Source organism: Oncorhynchus nerka, linkage group LG28 (genome assembly GCF_034236695.1).
Source record: "Oncorhynchus nerka isolate Pitt River linkage group LG28, Oner_Uvic_2.0, whole genome shotgun sequence".
Lineage (NCBI taxonomy): Eukaryota > Metazoa > Chordata > Actinopteri > Salmoniformes > Salmonidae > Oncorhynchus > Oncorhynchus nerka.
Genome location: NC_088423.1, coordinates 62,175,639 through 62,195,877, shown reverse-complemented (window position 1 = coordinate 62,195,877; position 20,239 = coordinate 62,175,639). Strand labels below are relative to the sequence as shown.

General features: G+C 42.9%; 1 protein-coding gene across 6 annotated transcripts in view; it reads left to right on the top strand.

Moving 5' to 3' along the window:
• LOC115113490 (diacylglycerol kinase zeta) overlaps nucleotides 1–20,239 on the top strand; it is a 142,255-nt gene that overhangs the window by 29,060 nt on the left and 92,956 nt on the right. For 2 of the 6 annotated variants that reach the window (XM_029641238.2, XM_029641237.2), the window contains exon 1: nucleotides 137–861. The exons of 3 other annotated variants lie outside the window; for them this stretch is intronic. In XM_029641238.2, coding sequence (XP_029497098.1) covers nucleotides 647–861 — 215 coding nt within the window. In that variant the 5' untranslated portion in view covers nucleotides 137–646. Of the gene's footprint in view, nucleotides 1–136; nucleotides 862–15,614; nucleotides 15,641–20,239 lie in introns of those variants that run through there. One more of the 6 variants, XM_065012996.1, reaches the window with a different exon arrangement.

Sequence of the window (20,239 nt, the reverse complement as noted above, 5' to 3'; positions counted from 1 at the left end):
GCCGACTGAGCTGTGTGAGTGCATAATTGAGCGTGAGCAGCAGGGAGAGCAGTACGGACAGCAGAGATTCAGAGGAACGGGAGACCGAGGTTCTCAAAGGAGGCGGGGGGAGTGAATTGAGAGAAGGAGGAGAGGGGAGGGAAAAAAGGAATGAAGGAAACAACAACCAACTACAAGCTCCTAAGAAACAGCCTCTGCTTGAAGCCAATGGATCAAGGACTCAGGGACTTGAACTCTGCAGCAGGACTTAACTTCCTGAGGAAGTGTGCTGGTGGAGCTTGAGGAAAAGAGAAAGGGAGAGACAAAGAGGATTACAGGACGTAGCTCAAACAATGATCTCTCCCTCTGGCGGAATGGGAAGCTTACTCCACACAGAGGCTAATCAGGACCTGGGAGCCTAAGCATCTCTCTCTGACTTTTCTCTTCTCTGTTATCTTGTTTGGTCTATGCAGGGTGGGAGAGACTGAGGTAAGCCCGGTAGAGCTCTGGTAGACTGTTTACTCTTTTTCACGTGGGTATGTACTAGTGAGAATTGTTGCCATTTTTTTGCTGCGGCTACAGCCATGAGGACTTTGTGACTCCTGGAGCACTTTTTAAGCCCCTACTCTGGAGTGGATCTGCGTTAGTGGCTGACAGAGAGGCTGCCATGGAGCAACAGTGTGACCAGGGGGCAGGGCCTGGGCTGGCCGGGTCCGACTCAAACCCGGGCTCCCTGAGGGAAGGGGAGGGTGCCGTCGCCACCACCTCTGCCTCCTCTTCCAACTCAGACCTGCCCACCGCCCTCTTACCTGACGGGGAGCACCCGGACACGGGCCGAAGGCAAAGCAAACCCTTCACTGGCCTCAAACTGTTCGGCAGGAGGTAAGGCACAGACCAACCTCTCACTAAGCCACTGATCACAATGCTGTGGTGGCTGTAAATGTTCTGTGCTTGATTTGTTTCCTGGATGCTCACTTAGGAGTAGCAGTAGTAGCAACAGGTATGAGTTTCCAGTACATGCCAATAATGACTGGGCTGTATGTGTGAGCGGGTTAGTATCCATGCAGTTGTCCCTCGCAGGCAGCTGTAGTACTGGTGTTTGCGTTCGTCACTCACGTGTGTGTGTGTGTGTTGTAATTACTGTATGGGGGATTGATCTGTGCCTCTATGTCTATACAGTACAGCCTGGTCTGCTTTTGGTTTTACCTTGATGTACAGTCTACACACTAATCGCAGGCAAGTTTGTCTTTTCCAACCATTGCATACCCTGTCGCTGAGTGTTGCACCGTAACACCATGGCATAAATGAAGCACGTGAGGACGTGTAGGAGGCAACGACTGCAGAGATTAACAGTAAAAACAGTTGAGGATTGATTTAGTAAGAGTGAGTGATTTGTTTCCATTGCCTGTGGAATAGTCAAGCTTGATTAGGAAACTCGGATCATCTCCTCTGCTCTCTGAGAAGGTGTGCGACTCGTTCTCCTCATTAACACAATCGCGATCACGTGGTGGTGTCACAATGTGTCCCCATGGTCATAACACACATCGAGAGACAACGCCAACGTCAAATCCCAAAATGTCACCTGCCAGTCTCGGTGACCTTGCACCAGATTCAGTGACAACATTCATCCTATTGTCATACTAGCATCTTACTACTACTCTGTCATGCACATCTATCTCTGGTATGTCGTCCGCTGTTCTTTTACTTTTCGGCTCGTAACCCACAGGTGACTAGGGCCAGTGATACTTTGAGGCCTTGCACCCTCCGAGCAGAACAGGACGAGAATGTTACACATCTCTCTCACCCAGAGGTTATTTTTAAACCTAATTAGCTGCTCCCCCCCCCTGCCTTCCCTGAAAGCCTTCAAAGCACAATCACAAGATGAAAAGATGAAAGATTTCCAGAGATTAAGTTTGGGCTAGTCTGAGCCAGGGTGCTGAGACCTGTGTGATGGAGTTTAGATGCGTGTTGTTCCGCTGAGACCTGGTGATGACAGAGGGAGATGTGACTCAGATCAATCAGTCACAATGGCACTTGCCACAGCACCGTCCTCTCTAACCGAGTCACCGCTCATCTTAGTTCATCTTAGCGCTCATGCTGACGACACACAATATTTTCTTTGATGCAAGTTAGATAATGAGGAAACAAGGAGAATGAATAGCATGGTACTGTATCGCTGTTTGCAAATGAACAGAGGCGTCTTTGACGACGTGTTGCTGGCGGATGCTGATCTAAGATGAGCCTTTGTGTAGAGATAGGGTTTGAGGGCCGAGATAACGGTCATGCCAGCCATGCTGTCCTCGCTGTTTTTAAGATCCGTGTCGGAAGTGAAGTCGGCACTGACACGAGACGTGCCTGGCAATGACGTCATTAAAACGAGACGCCTGATATGCCTCCCCGTTGCTGAGAGCACTTACAGTACTCCTGACGTTATGGTGCATTAGCTAATGAGCTGTTGGGTACTATCCTAGTTCAATCAGGTAATCGAAATGTTAAAGAAATGCCAGACTCAACGAAAGAGCCCTGTTTAGTAGGTTGATGTAACCAAATATGGACATATTCAATCGTATCAGAGTACATCTTTGATTGCAGCAGCGTGCAAAGCAACGTTCTGCCCACTAATGACCTTCATCATGATCAGAGTGCTGTTAAACATTTTCTTGTGCTGTACCTTTGTAAGATACCAATGCCGAGCGCCACAGACAGTGAGTCGGAATTCCGTTTTAGTCATCTTTCTGTGTTTTCTCTCTCTCTCTCTCTCTTTCTCTATCTCTCTGGCTGTGTTTTGTTTGTTTTTTCCCCCTGTTATGTTTAAGTGTGTTTATCTCTGTGGCCCTGAGTAAACACATGCTGCCTGTCGGCTGTGATGGCGCAAAACAGAGAGCAGCCGTTGGTGGTCTCTCGCCTCTTTAACTCAGTGGAATTTTAATGAGCTAGAGCTGGAGGGGACCTCTTAGCCATCCATCCCCCCCTGTTCTCCTCCCTCTTCTCCACACCTCAAGTCGACAGACACGAAGGCCCATTTTTCTAACAAGGCGCTATGGTGTCAGAAACGGGATTATTTATTTGTCCTTTCTGAAGCAAAAGGAAGTGCGACATCAGTAGCTCATGTGTCTACTGTAATTGAACTTAACCGAGGTAATTCATTAATTTGGGACCATTTCTGTGGACAGATAGGTTTTGGTTATGTGTCAGAACCTGGCTGCCTGGGTTAGGGCTCTACTACAGGTCACAAGTCAGAACCTTTTACAACCTTTCACCCTTTACAATTCCCAACGCATGGTTTGCCCACTTTACTAGAGAGAGGCCCCGACTCTCAGAAGGAATGATTATGGAAAGGAGAGCGGCGGAGAAGAGACATAGACATTAAGAATAGAAGAAAATGTTATAAGGAGGCTATTTTAGTTCTGCTTCAGCCTCTGATAAGGAGTCGCTGATGATGTGTTTATAGGACAGTAGCCATATGGTTTGTGGAAGCAGGCGAGTGAGAACACTTCTTTCCTTTTGTTAAGCGGCACTGACATTTTTGTCGACATGGATTTCCAAGTCATAAGGATGTGGAGATGGTGAATGAAGGACAAAGGAGGAATCGAGAAGGATTTATAAGACGATAACGATGGCCCACATGATCTCCAGTTCAGTCTTCTTACAGAGCTGACGTACTTAGACTAAGCCTGGTGGGAAATAGCCAGAAAAGCCTAGCAATCATAGTGGCAAACGGCCCTGTGAAATGCTTTCATGGGATTCACAATAGATCAAATAATGATCTAATCAGGTCCACGAATAGAGACGTGTTAACTCTTTTGGGGGCATATTCACGTGTCTTACTTGCTTAAAACTTCTTAGGGCTGAAATCCCATTAATGGGATTGATATGTCAACAGCCAGTGAAAGTGCAGGGCGCCAAATTCAAAACAACAGAAATCTTATAATTAAAATTCATCAAACATACATGTATCTTACACAATTTTAAAGGTAATCTTGTTGTTAATTCCACCACAGTGTCCGATTTCAAATAGGCTTTACAGCAAAAGCACCACAAATGATTATGTTAGGTCAGAGCCAAGTCACAAAAACACACACAGCTATTTTTCCAGCCAAAGAGTGGAGTCACAAAAAACAGAAATAGAGATAGAATTAATCACTAACCTTTGATGATCTTCATAAGATGACACTCATAGGACTTCATGTTACACAATACATGTATGTTTTGTTCGGTAAAGTTCATATTTCTATAAAAAAATCTCAGTATACATTGGGCGCGTTATGTTCAGTAGTTCCAAAAACATCTGGTCAATTTGCAGAGAGCCACATCAATTTACAGAAATACTCATCATAAATGTTGATGAAAATACAAGTGTTATACATGGAATTAAAGATATACTTCTCCTTAATGCAACCGCTGTGTCAGATTTCAAAAAAGCAAACCATGCTATAATCTGAGAACGGCACTCAGAGAACAAATACATATATCCGTCATGTTGGAGTCAACAGAAGTCAGAAATAACATAAATATCCACTTACTTTTTTATTTTTTTCTTCATCAGAATGCCCTCCTTCTTTAATTAACTAGGCAAGTCAGTTAAGAACAGATTATTATTTTCAATGATGGCCTTGTCAGCTCATGGATTTGAACTTGTAACCTTCCGGTTACTAGTCCAACACTCTAACCACTAGGCTACCCTGCATATAGCAACAGGGACTGAGGAGCAGGCAGTTTACTCTGGGCACCTTATTCATCCAAGCTACTCAATACTGCCCCCCAGCCATAAGAAGTTTTAAGTGAGTTACATGTTGTCTGGACATTCTAAACATGCATCTTAAAAATCTACTGCCAAGGAGCACATGATATTGTGCAGTGTGGAGATGGGCTTAGATGGACTTAAGGGCTAGCCTGTGTGTTTAAGGAATGGTCTCTGGAGAACTTACCAGCAGTTTAATGTGTCAAGCATGAGGAATATGTTAAACAGGCCATTTGAAATCTGAATAATTGATTGCTGTCAGATCGTAAGGGCTTATCAGGTTTACAAGGTCTTCCTGCTTCAGCCACAGACTGAATGTGTAGTTCTAACTACTGACCCGGTTGTCAGGTATCGTCTCGAGACGCATGCTGTGAGGACAATGTTCGTAGTGAATTTGTGTGTCGATAGTCTCACGATACTTAGGTGCCAATATGATATGTATTGTGATTCCCACGATTCTGTATGTATTGTGATTCGATACTGCATTTTTATTGCACTTTACTGTTACAAACACATTGCTTACTAAATATCTGCTGCAGAGAGAGCATGAGAAATTTGGGTCAGTCATGGAAATAAAAGTGCTGAAAACATGTTGGCTCACTATTTAAAAAGAAGATGGAGAACAAGCTATAGGATTAAAAGTACAGGAGTTTTGAAGCTGGTACAACCGACTAACTACTACAGTAGCAAAACAAAGCAAAAAAATAGGTACTTGGTGTCAGATATATACACTGAACAAAAATATAAACGCAACATGTAATGTGCTGGTCCCATGTTTCATGGTCTGAAATAAAAGATCCCAGAAAAGCTTATTTCTCTCAAATTTTGGGCACAAATTTGTTTACTTCCCTTTTAGTGAGCATTTCTCCTTTGCTAAAATAATCGATCCGCTTGACAATTGTGGCATATCAAGAAGCTGATTAAACAGCATGATCATTACATAGGTGCACCCTGTGGATAATAAAAGGCCACTCTACAATGTGCAGTTTTGTTACACAACACAATACCACAGATGTCTCAAGATCAAATCCAATTTTATTGGTCACATACACATGGTTAGCAGATGTTTATGCGAGTGTAGGGAAATGCTTGTGCTTCTAGATCCGACAGTTCAGTATTATCTAACACGTAATCTAACAATTCCCCAACAACTATCTAATACACACAAATCTAAAGGGGTGAATGAGAAAATGTACATATAAGTATGTGGATGGCCGAGCGACAGGTGCAGTGGATGATATAAAATACAGTATATACATGTGATATGAGTAATGCAAGATATGCAAACATTATTAAAGTTGCATTATTTAAAGTGCCATTGTTTAAAGTGACTAGTGATCCATTTATTCAAGTGGCCATTGATTGGGTCTCAATGTAGGCAGCAGCCTCTCAGTGATTGCTGTTTAGCGGTCTGACGGCCTTGAGTTAGAAGCTGTTTTTCAGTCTTTTGGTCCCAGCTTTGATGCACCTGTATTGACCTCGCCTTCTGGATGATAGTGGTGTGAACAGGCAGTGGCCTGTATGGTTATTGTCCTTGATCTTTTTGGCCTTCCTGTGACATCGGGTGCTGTAGGTGTCATGGAGGGCAGGTAGTTTGCCCCCGGTGATGCGTTGTGCAGACCTCACCACCCTGTGGACAGCCTTGCGGTTTAGGGTGGTGCATTTGCCGTACCAGGCAGTGATACAGCCCTACAGGATGCTCTCGATTGTGCATCTGTGAAAATTTGTCAGGGTTTTGAGTGACAAGCCAAATTTCTTAAGCCTCCTGAGGTTGAAGAGGCACTGTTGAAGAGGTAGTGTTCACAAACCTGTCTGTGTGGGTGGACCATTTCAGGTCTGCAAACTTGATGATTGAGTTGGAGGCGTGCATGGCCACGCAGTCATGGGTGAACAGGGAGTACAGGAGAGAGCTGAGCACACATCCTTGTGGGGCCCCAGTGTTGAGGGTCAGTGAAGTGGAGCTGTTGCTTCCTACCTTCACCACCTGGGGGCGTAAGAATGTCCAGGACCCAGTTGCACAGGGTGGGGTTGAGACCCAGGGCCTCCAGCTTGGTGATGAGCTTTGAGGGTAGTATGGGGCTGAGCTGTAGTCATTAAACAGCATTCTTACATAGGTATTATTTTTGTCCAGATGGGATAGGGCAGTGTGATGGCGATATGATACTTTAGCTGCTCAAAGCACTTCATAATGACAGAAGTAAGTGCTATGGGGTGGAAGTCATTTAGTTATCTTTACCTTCTTGGGTACAGGAACAATGGTAGCCATCTTGAAGCATGTGGGGACAACAGGCTGGGATAGGGAGTGATTGAATATGTCTGTAAACACACCAGCCAGCTGGTCTGCACATGCTCTGAGGACTCGGCTAGAGATGTCGTCTGGGCCAGGAGCCTTGCGAGGGCTAACAAGTTTAAATGTTTGACTCACGTCAGCCACAGAGAAGGAGGGAGGGGGTGCATGTCTTTGTTAGCGAGCCGCGGCGGTGGCACTGTATTATCCTAAAAGAGGGCAAAGAAGATGTTTTAGTTTGTCTGGAAGCGTGACGTCGGTGTCCGTGACGTGGTTGTTTTTGTAGTCCGTGATTTCCTGTAGACCCTGCCACATACGTCTCGTGTATGAGCCGTTGAATTGCTACTCAATCTTGTCCCTGTACCTGCATTTCGCTTGTTTGATTGCCTTGTGGAGGGAATAACTACACTGTTTAAATTCAGCCATATTTCCAGACGATGGTTTCGATGGTTAAATGCGGTGGATCGCGCATTCAGTTTTGTGTGAATGCCACCATCCATCCACTGTTTCTGGTTAGGGTAGGTTTTATTAGTCACAGTGGGTACAACATCTCCAATGCACTTGTTAATGAATGCACACACCCGAGTCAGCGTATAGGTCAATGTTGTTTTCTGAGCCTGACCGGAACATATTCCAGTCCACGTGTTCAAAACAATCTTGATGCTTGGCTTCCGATTGGTCAGACTAGCGTTGAATGGTTCTCGTCATTGGTACATCCTGTTTGAGTTTCTGCCTATAAAACGGAATGAGCAAGATGGCGTCGTGGTCGGATTTACCGAAGGGAGGACGGGGGAGGGCTTTGTATGCATCGCAGATGTCAGAGTAGCAGGGATCAAGAGTATTAGCCCTGCAAGTCATGCAATTAATATGCTGATAGAATTTAGGTAGCCTTGTTCTCAAATTTGCTTTGTTAAAATCCCCAGCTACAATAAATGCAGCCTCCGGGTATATGGTTTCCAGTTTACATAGAGTCCAGTGAAGTTCCTTGAGGGCCGTCTTGGTGTTCGCTTGAGGGGGGATGTACACAGCTGTGACTATAACTGACGAGAATTCTCTTGGTAGGTAAAATGTCCGGCATTTTGATTATAAGGAATTCAAGTTCGGGTGAGCAGAAGGACTGAGTCGTGAATCATAAAACATACACCCCCTCCCTTCCTCTTTCCGGAGAGGTGTTTATCTCTGTCGCCGGGGAGAAGACCGGTGGCTGAACCGATTCCGACCACATATCCTGAGAGAGCTATGTTTCCGTGAAACAGAGAATGTTACAAATTTAGTCTACCTTGTTGTCAAGAGACTGGACATTGGTGAGTAGTATACTCAGGAGCGGTGAGCGATGTGCACGTCTACGGCGTCTGACCAGAAGGCCGCTCCATCTGCCCCGTCTACAGCTCCGTTGTTTTTGGTTGGCTACTGGGATCAGATCCATTGGCCTTGTCATTTCAATTGACTGATTTCCTTTATATGAACTCTAACTCAGTGAAATTGTTGCGTGTTGCGTTTTATATTTTTGTTCAGTGCGTAATATTGTAATATTGCGATTCCCCCATCACTATTAGCTATGAGAATGGTTAGCTACGATGGCCTGATGAGATGTTTTTTTTATTATAAAACACTTGTCATGTGGAAATTGTTACCCAATTTTCATTCATCCACCATCCACACTGGATAAGCAAAGATCTGTCTTATACTTTCCCTTAGCCTTTGGCTGTAATCAATTAACCGAGAATGCCACTGATTGCCTGACACCTCTAGTAGAGAAAATCAATCGCATGGTGTGTTGACTCAATCTATCTGTAAACAGAGAGAAACAGGCTCTAGGGATCCATCTGTGCATCAACTATTTCCCTGGTAACCGAAGAGACGCTGGATCAGAGCCAGAGCCTGCTCACAGGGGATCAACACCACAACACCAATGAAGGTTTATATTATTCTGCCTGCTTCAGGGGTTTTCCTTGTCAGATGGAACACCAGGAATAACCATATATGGACAGTGCATTCAGAAAATATTCAAACCACTTGACTTTTTACACATTTTGTTACGTTGCAGCCTTATTCTAAAATATATATATATATATATATATTTTTTTTTTGACATTTAAAAAAACATTTTTTAATTGTGCATCACACAATACCTCATAATGACAGGTTTTTAGACATTTTTGCAAATGTGTATATATATATATATATATATATATATATATGGAAATATAACATAACATTTACAAGTATTAAGACCCTTAGTTGATGGATCTTTGGCAGCAAATACAGTAGTGGGTATGAAGCTACAAGCTTAGCACACTTGTATTTGGGGAGTTTCTCCCATTCTTCTCTGCAGATCCTCTCAAGCTCTGTCAGATTGGATGGGGAGCAACGCTGCACAGCTAATTTCAGATCTCTCCAGAGATGTTTGATCGGGTTCAAGTCCGCGCTCTGGCTGGGCTACTCAAGGACATTCGGAGACTTGTCCCGAAGGCACCCCTGCGTTGTCTTGGCTGTGTGCTTAGGGTCGCTGTCCTGTTGGAAGGTGAACCTTTGCCCCCAGACTGAGGTCCTGAGCGCTCCGGAGCAGTTTTTCATTAAGGATCTCTCTGTACTTTGCTCCGTTCATCTTTCCCTCGATTCCGACTAGTCTCCCTGTCGCTGCCACTGAAAAACATCCCCACAGCATGATGCTGCCACCACCATAGGGATGGTGCCAGGTTTCCTACAGATGTGATGCTTGGCATTCAGGCCACAGAATTCAATCTTGATTTCATCAGACCAGAGAATCTTGTTTCTGATGGTCTGAAAGTCCTTTAGCCCGCTTGGAGGTGGCCAAAAGGCACCTGTCATGTGCCTTTTTACTGAGGAGTGGCTTCCGTCTATCCACGATACCATAAAGGCCTGATTGGTGGAGTGCTACAGAGATGGTTGTCCTTCTGCAAGGTTCTCCCATCTCCACAGAGGAACTCTGGAGCTCTGTCAGAGTGACCATCCGGTTCTTGGTCACCTCCCTGACTAAGGCCCTTCTCCCCCAATTGTTCAGTTTGGCTGGGCGGCCAGCTCTAGGAAGCGTCTTGATGGTTCCAAACTTCTTCCATTTAAGATTGATGGACGCCACTGTGTTCTTGGGGAACTTCAATGCTACAGAAATGTGTTGGTGCCTTGATACGATCCTGTCTCTGAGCTCTACGGACAATGCCTTCGACCTCATGGCTTGGTTTTTGCTCTGACATGTATTGTCAACTGTGGGACCTTATGTAGACAGGTGTGTGCCTTTCCAAATCATGTGAAACCAATTTAATTTACGACAGTTGGACTCCAATCAAGTTGTACAAACATCTCAAGGGTGATCAATGGAAACAGGATACATCTGAGATCAATTTCGAGTCTCGGAGCAAAGGGTCTGAGTACTTATCTAAATAAGGTATTTCTGGGGTTTGTTTCTGCTAATATTCTACAAACCTGTTTTCGCTTCGTCATTATGGGCTATTGCATGTGGATTGATGAGGAAAATGTTTTATTTAATCAATTTTAAAATAAGACTAACGTAACAAAATGTGGAAAAGGGGAAGGGTTCTGAATACTTTACTTTCCGAATGCACTGTATTATTGAATCAATAATCACTGTGTTTTAATTTGTCTATATGGGCCAAAATAGTGCATTCATCACTCTCCAGGAAAGAGCCATTGTAGGGCTATCGCATGTCTGGAGGCTGAGCGTCTGAGCCACCATTGATGTTGTGGCTAATTTGTCTTGATGGTTTTCAGTGGCCTCAGGGAATGTGATCTGCCTGCGTTCGACCCTTTGGTCGACCCCTTTGCCCTGTTGATATTGGCACAAGGCTGTCAGGCTGGTGCCTACTGCTATCGTTTTTTCCAAAACTCTTTTTTTTAACCTTCAAATATCACACTGTGACGCATTTACAGCCAATATACAAAATGCATTTGAAGCAATGTTATAAACCCATTTTAAAAGTCAAACCTTAAACCGTTTATTTCTGGGATTGTTCCAGACCCATGGCCCTTGATGGTGCCCAACAGTACAACATATGGTGGCCTATATACAGTATGAGCTCTTGTTTAATAAGCTGCTGATTTAAATGGAGTGATTTGATTGGGATCACAGGAGGCCAACCTCTCAGGCCAGTGATGAAACCCCGTCTAGAAGACCCGAGAGTTTGAGGGCTTTGAGGTCAACGAGGAGTCTCAACATTTTAAAAGCAAGATTAGGATGATCTGAGTATCTCTGTGTTAGCCAAAGGTCCCAAAACACTTGTGATGTACCTGTACAACACCTGACTGTCTTGAACAAAAATACTTTCCAGACCAATCCTCATTGTGCATTTGGGCCTAGTACAATTCTGCACAACCACCACCACCAGCAACCAGTAGAAACTCTATACAAGAAAATGAGGTCACATTCGCCCTGCCTGACAGGGGGTGGTGACGGGAGAGCATCACCATGTCCCGAGATGCAGCTAGAAAGGGAAAGAGAAGCAGAAGATGATTTTTTAGCAGGCAAAGATGAGACCGGGAACGCTTGGAGCAGTGTCCTCCTAACATATGCGAAGGGTCTCAGCCCATCTGCCAGAGCTGCATCTGCTCTCTCTGAGGGCCGGGGTGGCACAGACGTCTCTCTACATAACTGCAGCCCTCCTCCTCCTTATTTCCTCTCTCTCTACTCAAGCTCATTTTACCTTAGCCAAGCGGAGTCTCCATCTGCCTTCTTCCATACGTTTCAAAAACAACAGACCCTGTTTAGAAGACAGTTTAGTGATAGTTTTGCAACTTTGGGAAAAGCCCAAATAACCAGTATCTTAAGTTCAGCACTAGCTTCATATTTTCAATTATTTGACAGATATATAAAGCCACCTTGGCAATTATTACAGACTCCGGAAAGTCTTTCATATCTCTGCTATAGCAACTTCTGTAGTGCCCGTGTATAACCATTAATGACTGCAAAACTGCTGTATTGATTGTGTACCGGGATGTACAGTAGGGATAAAGTAGGCTAAATGGATAGGGGCGTCTGCTAAATGACTAAAATGTCCATTAAAAAAAAGAGTTCCAAACCTCTCTGCCAATAATAGCTAGTTTTTTTTTGTTTGGCCTCCTAACGCAGACCACTCTCAGACAGTCCTCGTGAAACTTTTTGCCGTGACAATATTTGTGCTTCTTTTTTTTTTTACAATTTTAATTGAAAGGGATCACAGTAGGTTACTTAATTGTTACCCAGAAATGATTTGATACCGAGAGAGAAAAAAAACGTCTGCATCGGGCCTACAAGATACATTTGACTTTTTAGTCATTTAACAGATGCTCTTATCCAGAGAGACTTTACAGTAGTGAGTGCATAAATGTTCATACGTATTTATTTATTTATATTAGATACAATATCTCTACATTCTGTGGGTCTTCAATTGTTTCATAAAACGGGTAGTTTGGCTCCTGTGTGCTGATCTCTGCTGTAGCTCCCCTAGCATCCTTCGTAGTGTAAAAGTGTTAATGACTGCAAAACTGCTGTATTGACTGTGTACCGGGATGTACAGTAGGGATAAAGTAGGCTAAATGGTACCTAGAGCCACTCATAGAGTTGTGGTACATCATAAGCCATCAAACCGTAGCAGACAGACAAATACAGACACTAGAACTGAAACACTATAAGCAATCACACATATATGACCTGTGCTTTTGGAAGAAAGACAATAATACACTTAGTGCCATGCTTGTTGGAAGGCTTTTCTGCCTTGCACAGTGTCTAACCAGTGTCTACCATGTCCCACTATCCTAATATTGGTCGGAAGCCAAGAGACCTCTTCTGGGAATTTATTAGTTTGAAATTAAACCCATGCGTAGTGTATTATTCCCAGTGCCAACCCACCACTAACATTTAACCACCGTCTTATATTAGGATTGGAAAGTCCTCAGCCACCTCATTGTAGTACTACAACTGGCACCACACCTTGAAACAAAGACCTTTGCTGCCTAACCTGGTCAATCATTCATCTGACTGGATTCAGACCTGATGGACAGCATTTGTGAGGTTCTGCTGAGCTTTTAAAGGCCCAGTGCAGTCAAACTATATTTTCCTGTGTTTTATATACATTTCCACACAATAAGGTTGGAATAATACTGTGAAATTGTGAAAACGTATGAAAATGCCTTTGAGTGTAAAGCTGTTTGAAAAGGCCGCCTTAAATTTCAGCCCATTTTGGTTTATTTGAGTTTGACGATAATTTGAGCACCTGGCGATAAAATGTATTAATAGACCACGTCAGGTAGCTTAGCTGTTAAGAGTGTTGGACCAGTAACTGAAAAGTCACTGGTTTGAATCCCAGAACCGACTAAGTGAAAAATGTGTCCATGGTGCCCTTGAGCAAGGCACTTAACCCAAATTGCTCCTGTAAGTCGCTCTGGATAGGGGCATCTGCTAAATGTGTAAAATGTAAGAATGTTATAAAAAAAAAATCCAAACCTCTCTGCCAATAACAGCTAGTTTTTTGTTTTGGCCTTCCTACACAGACCACTCTCAGACAGTCCTCGAGAAATTTTTGCTTGAGAAATTGCTCTTTGTTTGCTAAGACGATAATTTGGTTTCTTTTTGACATTTTTAATTGAAAGTAATCACAGTAGGGTACTTAATTGCTACCTAGAAATGATTTGATATTGAGATGAAAATGGCTGCATTGGGGCTTATAAGATGCATATATTTGACATTTTAGTCATTTAGCAGACGCTCTTATCCAGAGCGACTTTACACTGAGTGCCTAAATGTTCATACTTTTAAATGTTTTATTTATATTAGATTCAACATCTCTACATCCTGTGGGTCTTCAATTTTTTCATTAAACAGGTAGTTTGGATCCTGTGTGCTGATTTGGCTGAAACAGCATTCCAGCCATGTGTAAATCAAGTCTTAGTTTTGTGTAACAGTAGCTTGATGCTGGCTTGATGTTTCACTGTCCGGACAGGTCATATGTTATTGGATTAGCTCTCAGTGCTGTGTTTCCTTGGTTCTGCAATGTAACGGCCTGGACCCAATATACTGATGAGTCAGAGGCTGATATAAGGAGTAGAACATGTTACATGGTTTTCAAGAACTCCTTCACCAATTGATTTGACCTTATCCAACCTGAATTAAACTGTTCTGACAATTTGTTTAGGGTCAACCTGTCAGGGAAAAAGAAACCAGGAAGGAATATCCTTGAGGGATTTGTGAGTGATTTTATGTAGGTCAAGGGACTATACACCTGCGAGCATCTCATTTTGCTGTTAACTCTGCCTGTCTTTCACTTGTACACTAACGGTCAAAGTTTTAGAACACCCACTCATTCAAGGGGTTTTCTTTATTTTGACTGTTTTCTACATTGTGGAATAATAGTGAAGACATCAAAACGACGAAATAACACATCATGTAGTATCATGTAGTAACCAAAAAAGTGTTAATCATATCCGAATATATTTGAGATGCTTCAAATAGCCACCCTTTGCCTTGATGACAGCTTTGCACACTTGGCATTCTCTCAACCAGCTTCATGAGGTAGATGGAATGCATTTCAATTAACATGTGTGCCTTGTTAAGCTACCTGCCGTGGTCTATTAATACATTTTATCGCCAGGTGCTCAAATTTTTGTGGAATTTCTTTCCTTCTTAATGCGTTTGAGCCAATCAGTTGTGTTTTGACAAGGTAGGGGTGGTATACAGAAGATAGCCCTATTTGATAAAATACCAAGTCCATATTATGGCAAGAACAGCTCAAATAAGCAAAGAGAAACAACAATTCATCATTACTTTAAGACATGAAGGTCAATCAATCTAGAAAATGGCAAACATTTTGAGCGTTTCTTCAAATGCAGTTTCAAAATCCATCAATCTCTATGATGAAACTGGCTCATGAGGACCGCCATAGGAATGGAAGACCCAGAGTTACCACTGCTGCAGTGGATACGCTCATTAGAGTTGCCAGCCTCAGATATGGCAGCCCAAATAACTGCTTCACAGAGTTCAAGTAACCGACACATCTCAACATCAACTGTTCAGAGGAGACTGCGTGAATCAGGCCTTCATGGTCGATTTGCTGCAAATAAACACGGCTAAATGACACCAATAAGAAGAAGAGACTTGCTTGGGACAAGAAACACAAGCAATAAACATTAAACTGGTGGAAATTTGTCCCTTGGTCTGATGAGTTCAAATTTGAGATTTTTGGTTCCAAAACGTGAGACGGTGTGGGTGAACAGATAACCTCCATGTGTATTGCCCACCGTGAAGCATGGAGGAGGAGGTGTGGTGTGGGTGTGCTTTGCTGGGGACACGGTCTGTGATTTATTTATAATTCAAGGCAGATTTCACCAGCATGGCTACCACAGCATTCTGCAGCGATACGCCATCCCATCTGGTTTTGGCTTAGTGGGACTATCATTTGTTTTTCAGCAGGACAATGATCCAACACACCTCCAGACTGTGTAAGGGCTATTTGAAGAAGGAGAGTGATGGAGTGCTGCATCAGATGTCCTGGCCTCAACAATCACCTGACCTCAAACCAATTGAGATGGTTTGGGATGAGTTGGACCGCTGAGTGAAGGAAAAGCAGCCAACAAGTGCTCAGCATATGTGGAACTCCTTCAAGACGGTTGGGAATGCATTCCTGGTGAATCCATTTTTTTCAACTATTCTACAACTCTGCCTGTCTTGTCTTTCACTTGCACACTACCGGTCAATTTGTTTTAGAACACCCACTCATTCAAGGGTTTTTCTTTATTTTGACTATTTTCTATATTGTAGAATAATAGAAGGCATACACTATGAAATAGCATATATAGAATCATGTAGTAACCAAAAATGAGCTAAAATCAAGTAAAACCTTGAATGAGGGGGTGTTCTAAAACTTTGGACTGGTAGTGTATGTCAATGAAGTACATTGGGAGTTAAAATAAGACAATGCCTTGAGGGTTAAATCTGCAAGCTCTCAAATATTTTGAGGAGGAACACTTTTAGGTATCGGCCAGGCCCTTTCTGCCAGGAAATACAGTTATGATATATAGTGAGAATGTTTACACTTGCAGAATAATGTTTTTTTTTTTTTTTTACTTCAAAAGGAAGGCAGAAATAAGCCTAGTGACTGTTAGGCTGTCATTTTAACAGTCTCCCCAACAGTGACTACCACGGCATTAGCTTGACATAGTCTGCAGTGTATGTCATTAAGTTGTCACTAAGTGCTGGCTTGACTCATCTGCTATTCATTTGTAGCCTTGCCATTACTGGAGAGCTCAGCTTCAGATTGGTGTACAGTAAGTTAGCTAGTATTCATTCCTGGTATGCTGATTTAGCTGCAAACAGATTCATAGCCTGGCTAAACCAGACTGAATGCTGCCCTCAACCATCTACAGTGGTGAGAGTAGCATTCAGTCAAGTCTAACCAGGCTAACACAAGCAGCCTTGGCCTCATTCATTTCTGTCCTAATTATTTGTGCCCTCTCAGTGAAACTTCAACGCCAACTGTTCTGCTAAAAACAGCCCAGGGTACAGCCATTCACACCAATCCTCCCTCCCTGCCCATGGCCCAATCTCTCTGGCTGCACTCTAAGGTGACTTCTCCCAGGGATTCACAGGATATTAATGCTCGGAACCCTCCTGCCTCTCCATCTAACACCTGATGATGACACCACCATTCCCCCGTTGTTCAGGTCTAATCCTGGTAATGCCAGTGTAAAGAAGCCACTACATACAGGGTGCATCAGCACCATGGTTGGCACCATGGCGAGGCGAGACACAGAAAGAGTAGTCACAAAGTAGCCTGTGTCGGGTTTGTTGAGGCTGTTCAGTAGTAGTCAAATAAAAAGCCAAAGTGTCATTAAGCCATACTAAATAAGGGTTTTTACCGTGGCTCATATTCTTAACTTGTGTTTGGTGTTCTCTTTGAGCTTCATATCAATGTAAAACACGGTGACATAACTTATTTTTAGGGAACACGTGTCCAATAATACATATCTGATAATGGGCTAGTTTTAGTTTCTGAATGTATTCCAGGCGCTGAAAGGAGACCGTTTTTTATTATGCTTTTGTTATCTGAATAACATTTAAAGGTATCTATATTTTCAACTCAAAATGTCATCAGTTGTGGAAACTGAAATGGAAATGCTTTTGAAATGAAGCTAAAAGAGCTAGTAACAGTGCCTTTCAGATAGCTGTTTCCTGTCTCGTAAAGCAGCATGGTACATCTTTGTATTCTCTCACCCGTTTGGCTGCCTCTCCTGTTGTAAATCTTCAAGATAAGGGATATGTGTTGTGTTGTGTAACAGTTAAGAGGTTTAAAAATAGCTTATAAATGGCCCGAGCTTTAAAACCTAAACCAGCATGAAAGATCAAGGATGGACTGGAAATGTACTTAGTGTCGTGTTTCTACACTTAGTTGAAGGCTCAATTTATTACCTGAAGGGGGCTCTGTGACAATACATTAGCAGCATAACAGTGTTCTTTCCTAAAAAAATATAGTCTACTGTATGCTATTACGCAGGGTTTTCACATAGGCTGGCTAGAGTTGGTGATCGCAGTGATACTGGCAAAAGATGATTCTTCTGTTCTAGTGCTGAAGTAACACTACTGTAACTGTATATGAGTCCTGCTGTGGTTTTACAATCCCTTTCACAGTATTGATCCGTAGCTCAATCCTCAGGCAACTCTGGATGACTGGAGGTGGGTGAGAGGTGAAGGGGATGGGAGGGAGGAAGGGATGCATCTGCTGTTCAGGTATCTCAGAGCAGCTTTAGCAGTAGGCAGGGGGCTCAAGGAGCACACTGACCTGAGAACTGCAGGACGTCTCATTGTGGGAGTTTTAATGAGCATGTCATGTCATTGTCACAAGGTGTGCGTGCGTTCGTGCGTGTTGCATTTCCTTGAAAGGGCCCGAGTCAGTATCTTTTCATTATGCAGTCACAACACACAATATTTCAAAGTTGTTTGGGGGGGGGGAATTAATATTATATTGTCAAATATTCCCCCCTCATCACTGATACTGTACCTGTCTTAAAGAGGAATAGCGGCAAATTTTGACAATTTGTCTATGTTCCTAAACCCCTCGTTGTACAATCGGCCAAAGTGTGCACCTCTCTCACTCATGAGGTAGACTACATCACAGGGTTATACAGCCTCCCATTCACTGCAGCGCTAGATAGAACTTTGTGGAATAACGCAGGTCTACGACAAATATAAACATTCGGTCAAAGCAAGAATACTAAATTTGTGAAGTTCAATCGATTATGAAATATGGCATATACATTTTTATGTGATAAGTTTGGGTCACAATTTCACATTTTCTGAGATGTCTGCCAAGCAAGGAGGAAACAGCAGCCATATCATGCTAAAACAGACACGAGGGGGGCTCCTCATAAACACAACACACTGACAGTTTTCATACAACACGCCTTTTCCTATATAGTCAGAAGCATCATCAGTCGTATGCTATTTCATTTCTCTCTTTCAATGCTCTTGAGACCAAACAGAAAAGTCTGTTTTTAAAGACGCCAACATAGCCAAACAAATCCATTAGAAGACAGTTGTGTGAAGACTGTGCTCACAACCCTTTTTATCTCCTGAATTATGTTGCTGGTGTATTTTGTTAGGATTTTGGAATATATTGCGCAATTGGTTTTTACCAGGTGTGAGTCATTTTAGATAAGAACATCAGCCTACCTTTGTCATGTCAACCATCCAAAAATAATTCCATGTGTCCTCCTTTTGTCTTTATAAACTTTCACATAGCCTATGCCATGATCTGGGGTAATCCAATGAGCAACACTGCAGCTTTTGATTACAGTGATCATGGAGTATGCTACACATAATCAATACACAACTTTCAAGGAGGTAGGGTATTTGATGCACTAGTATTTAATGCAAACACAGGCTGTAAGAATACTTTTCCATTTGATCAAATTTGCCTTCATTATCACATTCTCTTGCTCGCTCCGAGGAAAGCAATTTGGCCCTGGCTTGCAAACTAAATCCTCTGCATCATTTTGTAAGTGATTCTCATTATTCTAACAATTAAAACATATACTTGCAGGCTAATAATACATGTAATAATAGCATATTTGATCCACCAATTTGTAAGTCGCTCTGGATAAGAGCGTCTGCTAAATGACTTAAATGTAAATGTAAATGTACCCCAATGAAAACTTGGGACAGTCAGCATAAATCGCATAAATAGCCTGGGTAGTGATGGAGGCATCTATCTATTACTGTATATCTGCAACAGAAATTAATTTACAAGGATATGTTCGCTGTCAGCTGGCTACTGTAGGAAAGTTACAATCTGATGAAACGTGTTCCATAAATTAGCTTTATAGCCCGTATGTGTCATCCTATGAAGTGGATGCTATGTTGCACTCTCACTAGTCTTTCCCTCTTATTTTAGTAGATGTATTTTGCTGTGAAGATCACACCGTGCAGCGAGGGATGTAGCCTACAGAGAGAGACAATGTTCATCGGCAGGTGAAATGATGTCCAATGGGGTTGCAAGGTAAAAGTGTGAGGTCCCTTTCCTCCTTGCTTGGCAGAGGTCTCAGAGCAGGAAAATTGGGAACCCGCGATCCCAAATGTATCACATCAAATATTTATGCCATATCTCACGATCGAATTTAGTATTTTAGCTGTGACGGAACATTTATATTTAGTTGTAGATTTGCCTTATTCCACCAAGGTCTATCGAGCGCTGCAGGGAGTGGCCTGTATTACCCTGTGATGTAGATCTCGTTCTAGGTCTACCTCGCTCTCCCTGCAGCGAGGTGCGTACTTTGACAGTCCAACAACGAGTCAGAGTTTTTTTCTCTCTGAAATTTGCCATTATTCCCCTTTAGGTACAGTATATAGCCTAGTGGTTAAAGCGTTGGGCCAGGAACCGAAAGGTTGCTGGATCAAATCCCCAGGCTGACAAGGTCAAATTCTGTCATTCTGCCCCTGAGCAAGGCAGTTAACTCACTGTTCCCCGGGTGCCGAAGACGTGAATGTCGATTTTAAAAATAGATATATTTTTACCTTTTTATTTAACTCGGCAAGTCCTTTAAGAACAAATTCTTATTTTCAATGATGGCCAAGTAACAGTGGGTTTAACTGCCTTGTTCAGGGGCAGAGCGACAGATTGCTTTACCTTGTCAGCTCGGGGATTCGATCCTGTAACCTTTCGGTTACTAGTTCAACGCTCTAACCAATGGCTACCTGCCTACCTGCTGATTTTAAGGCAGCCCCCCACACT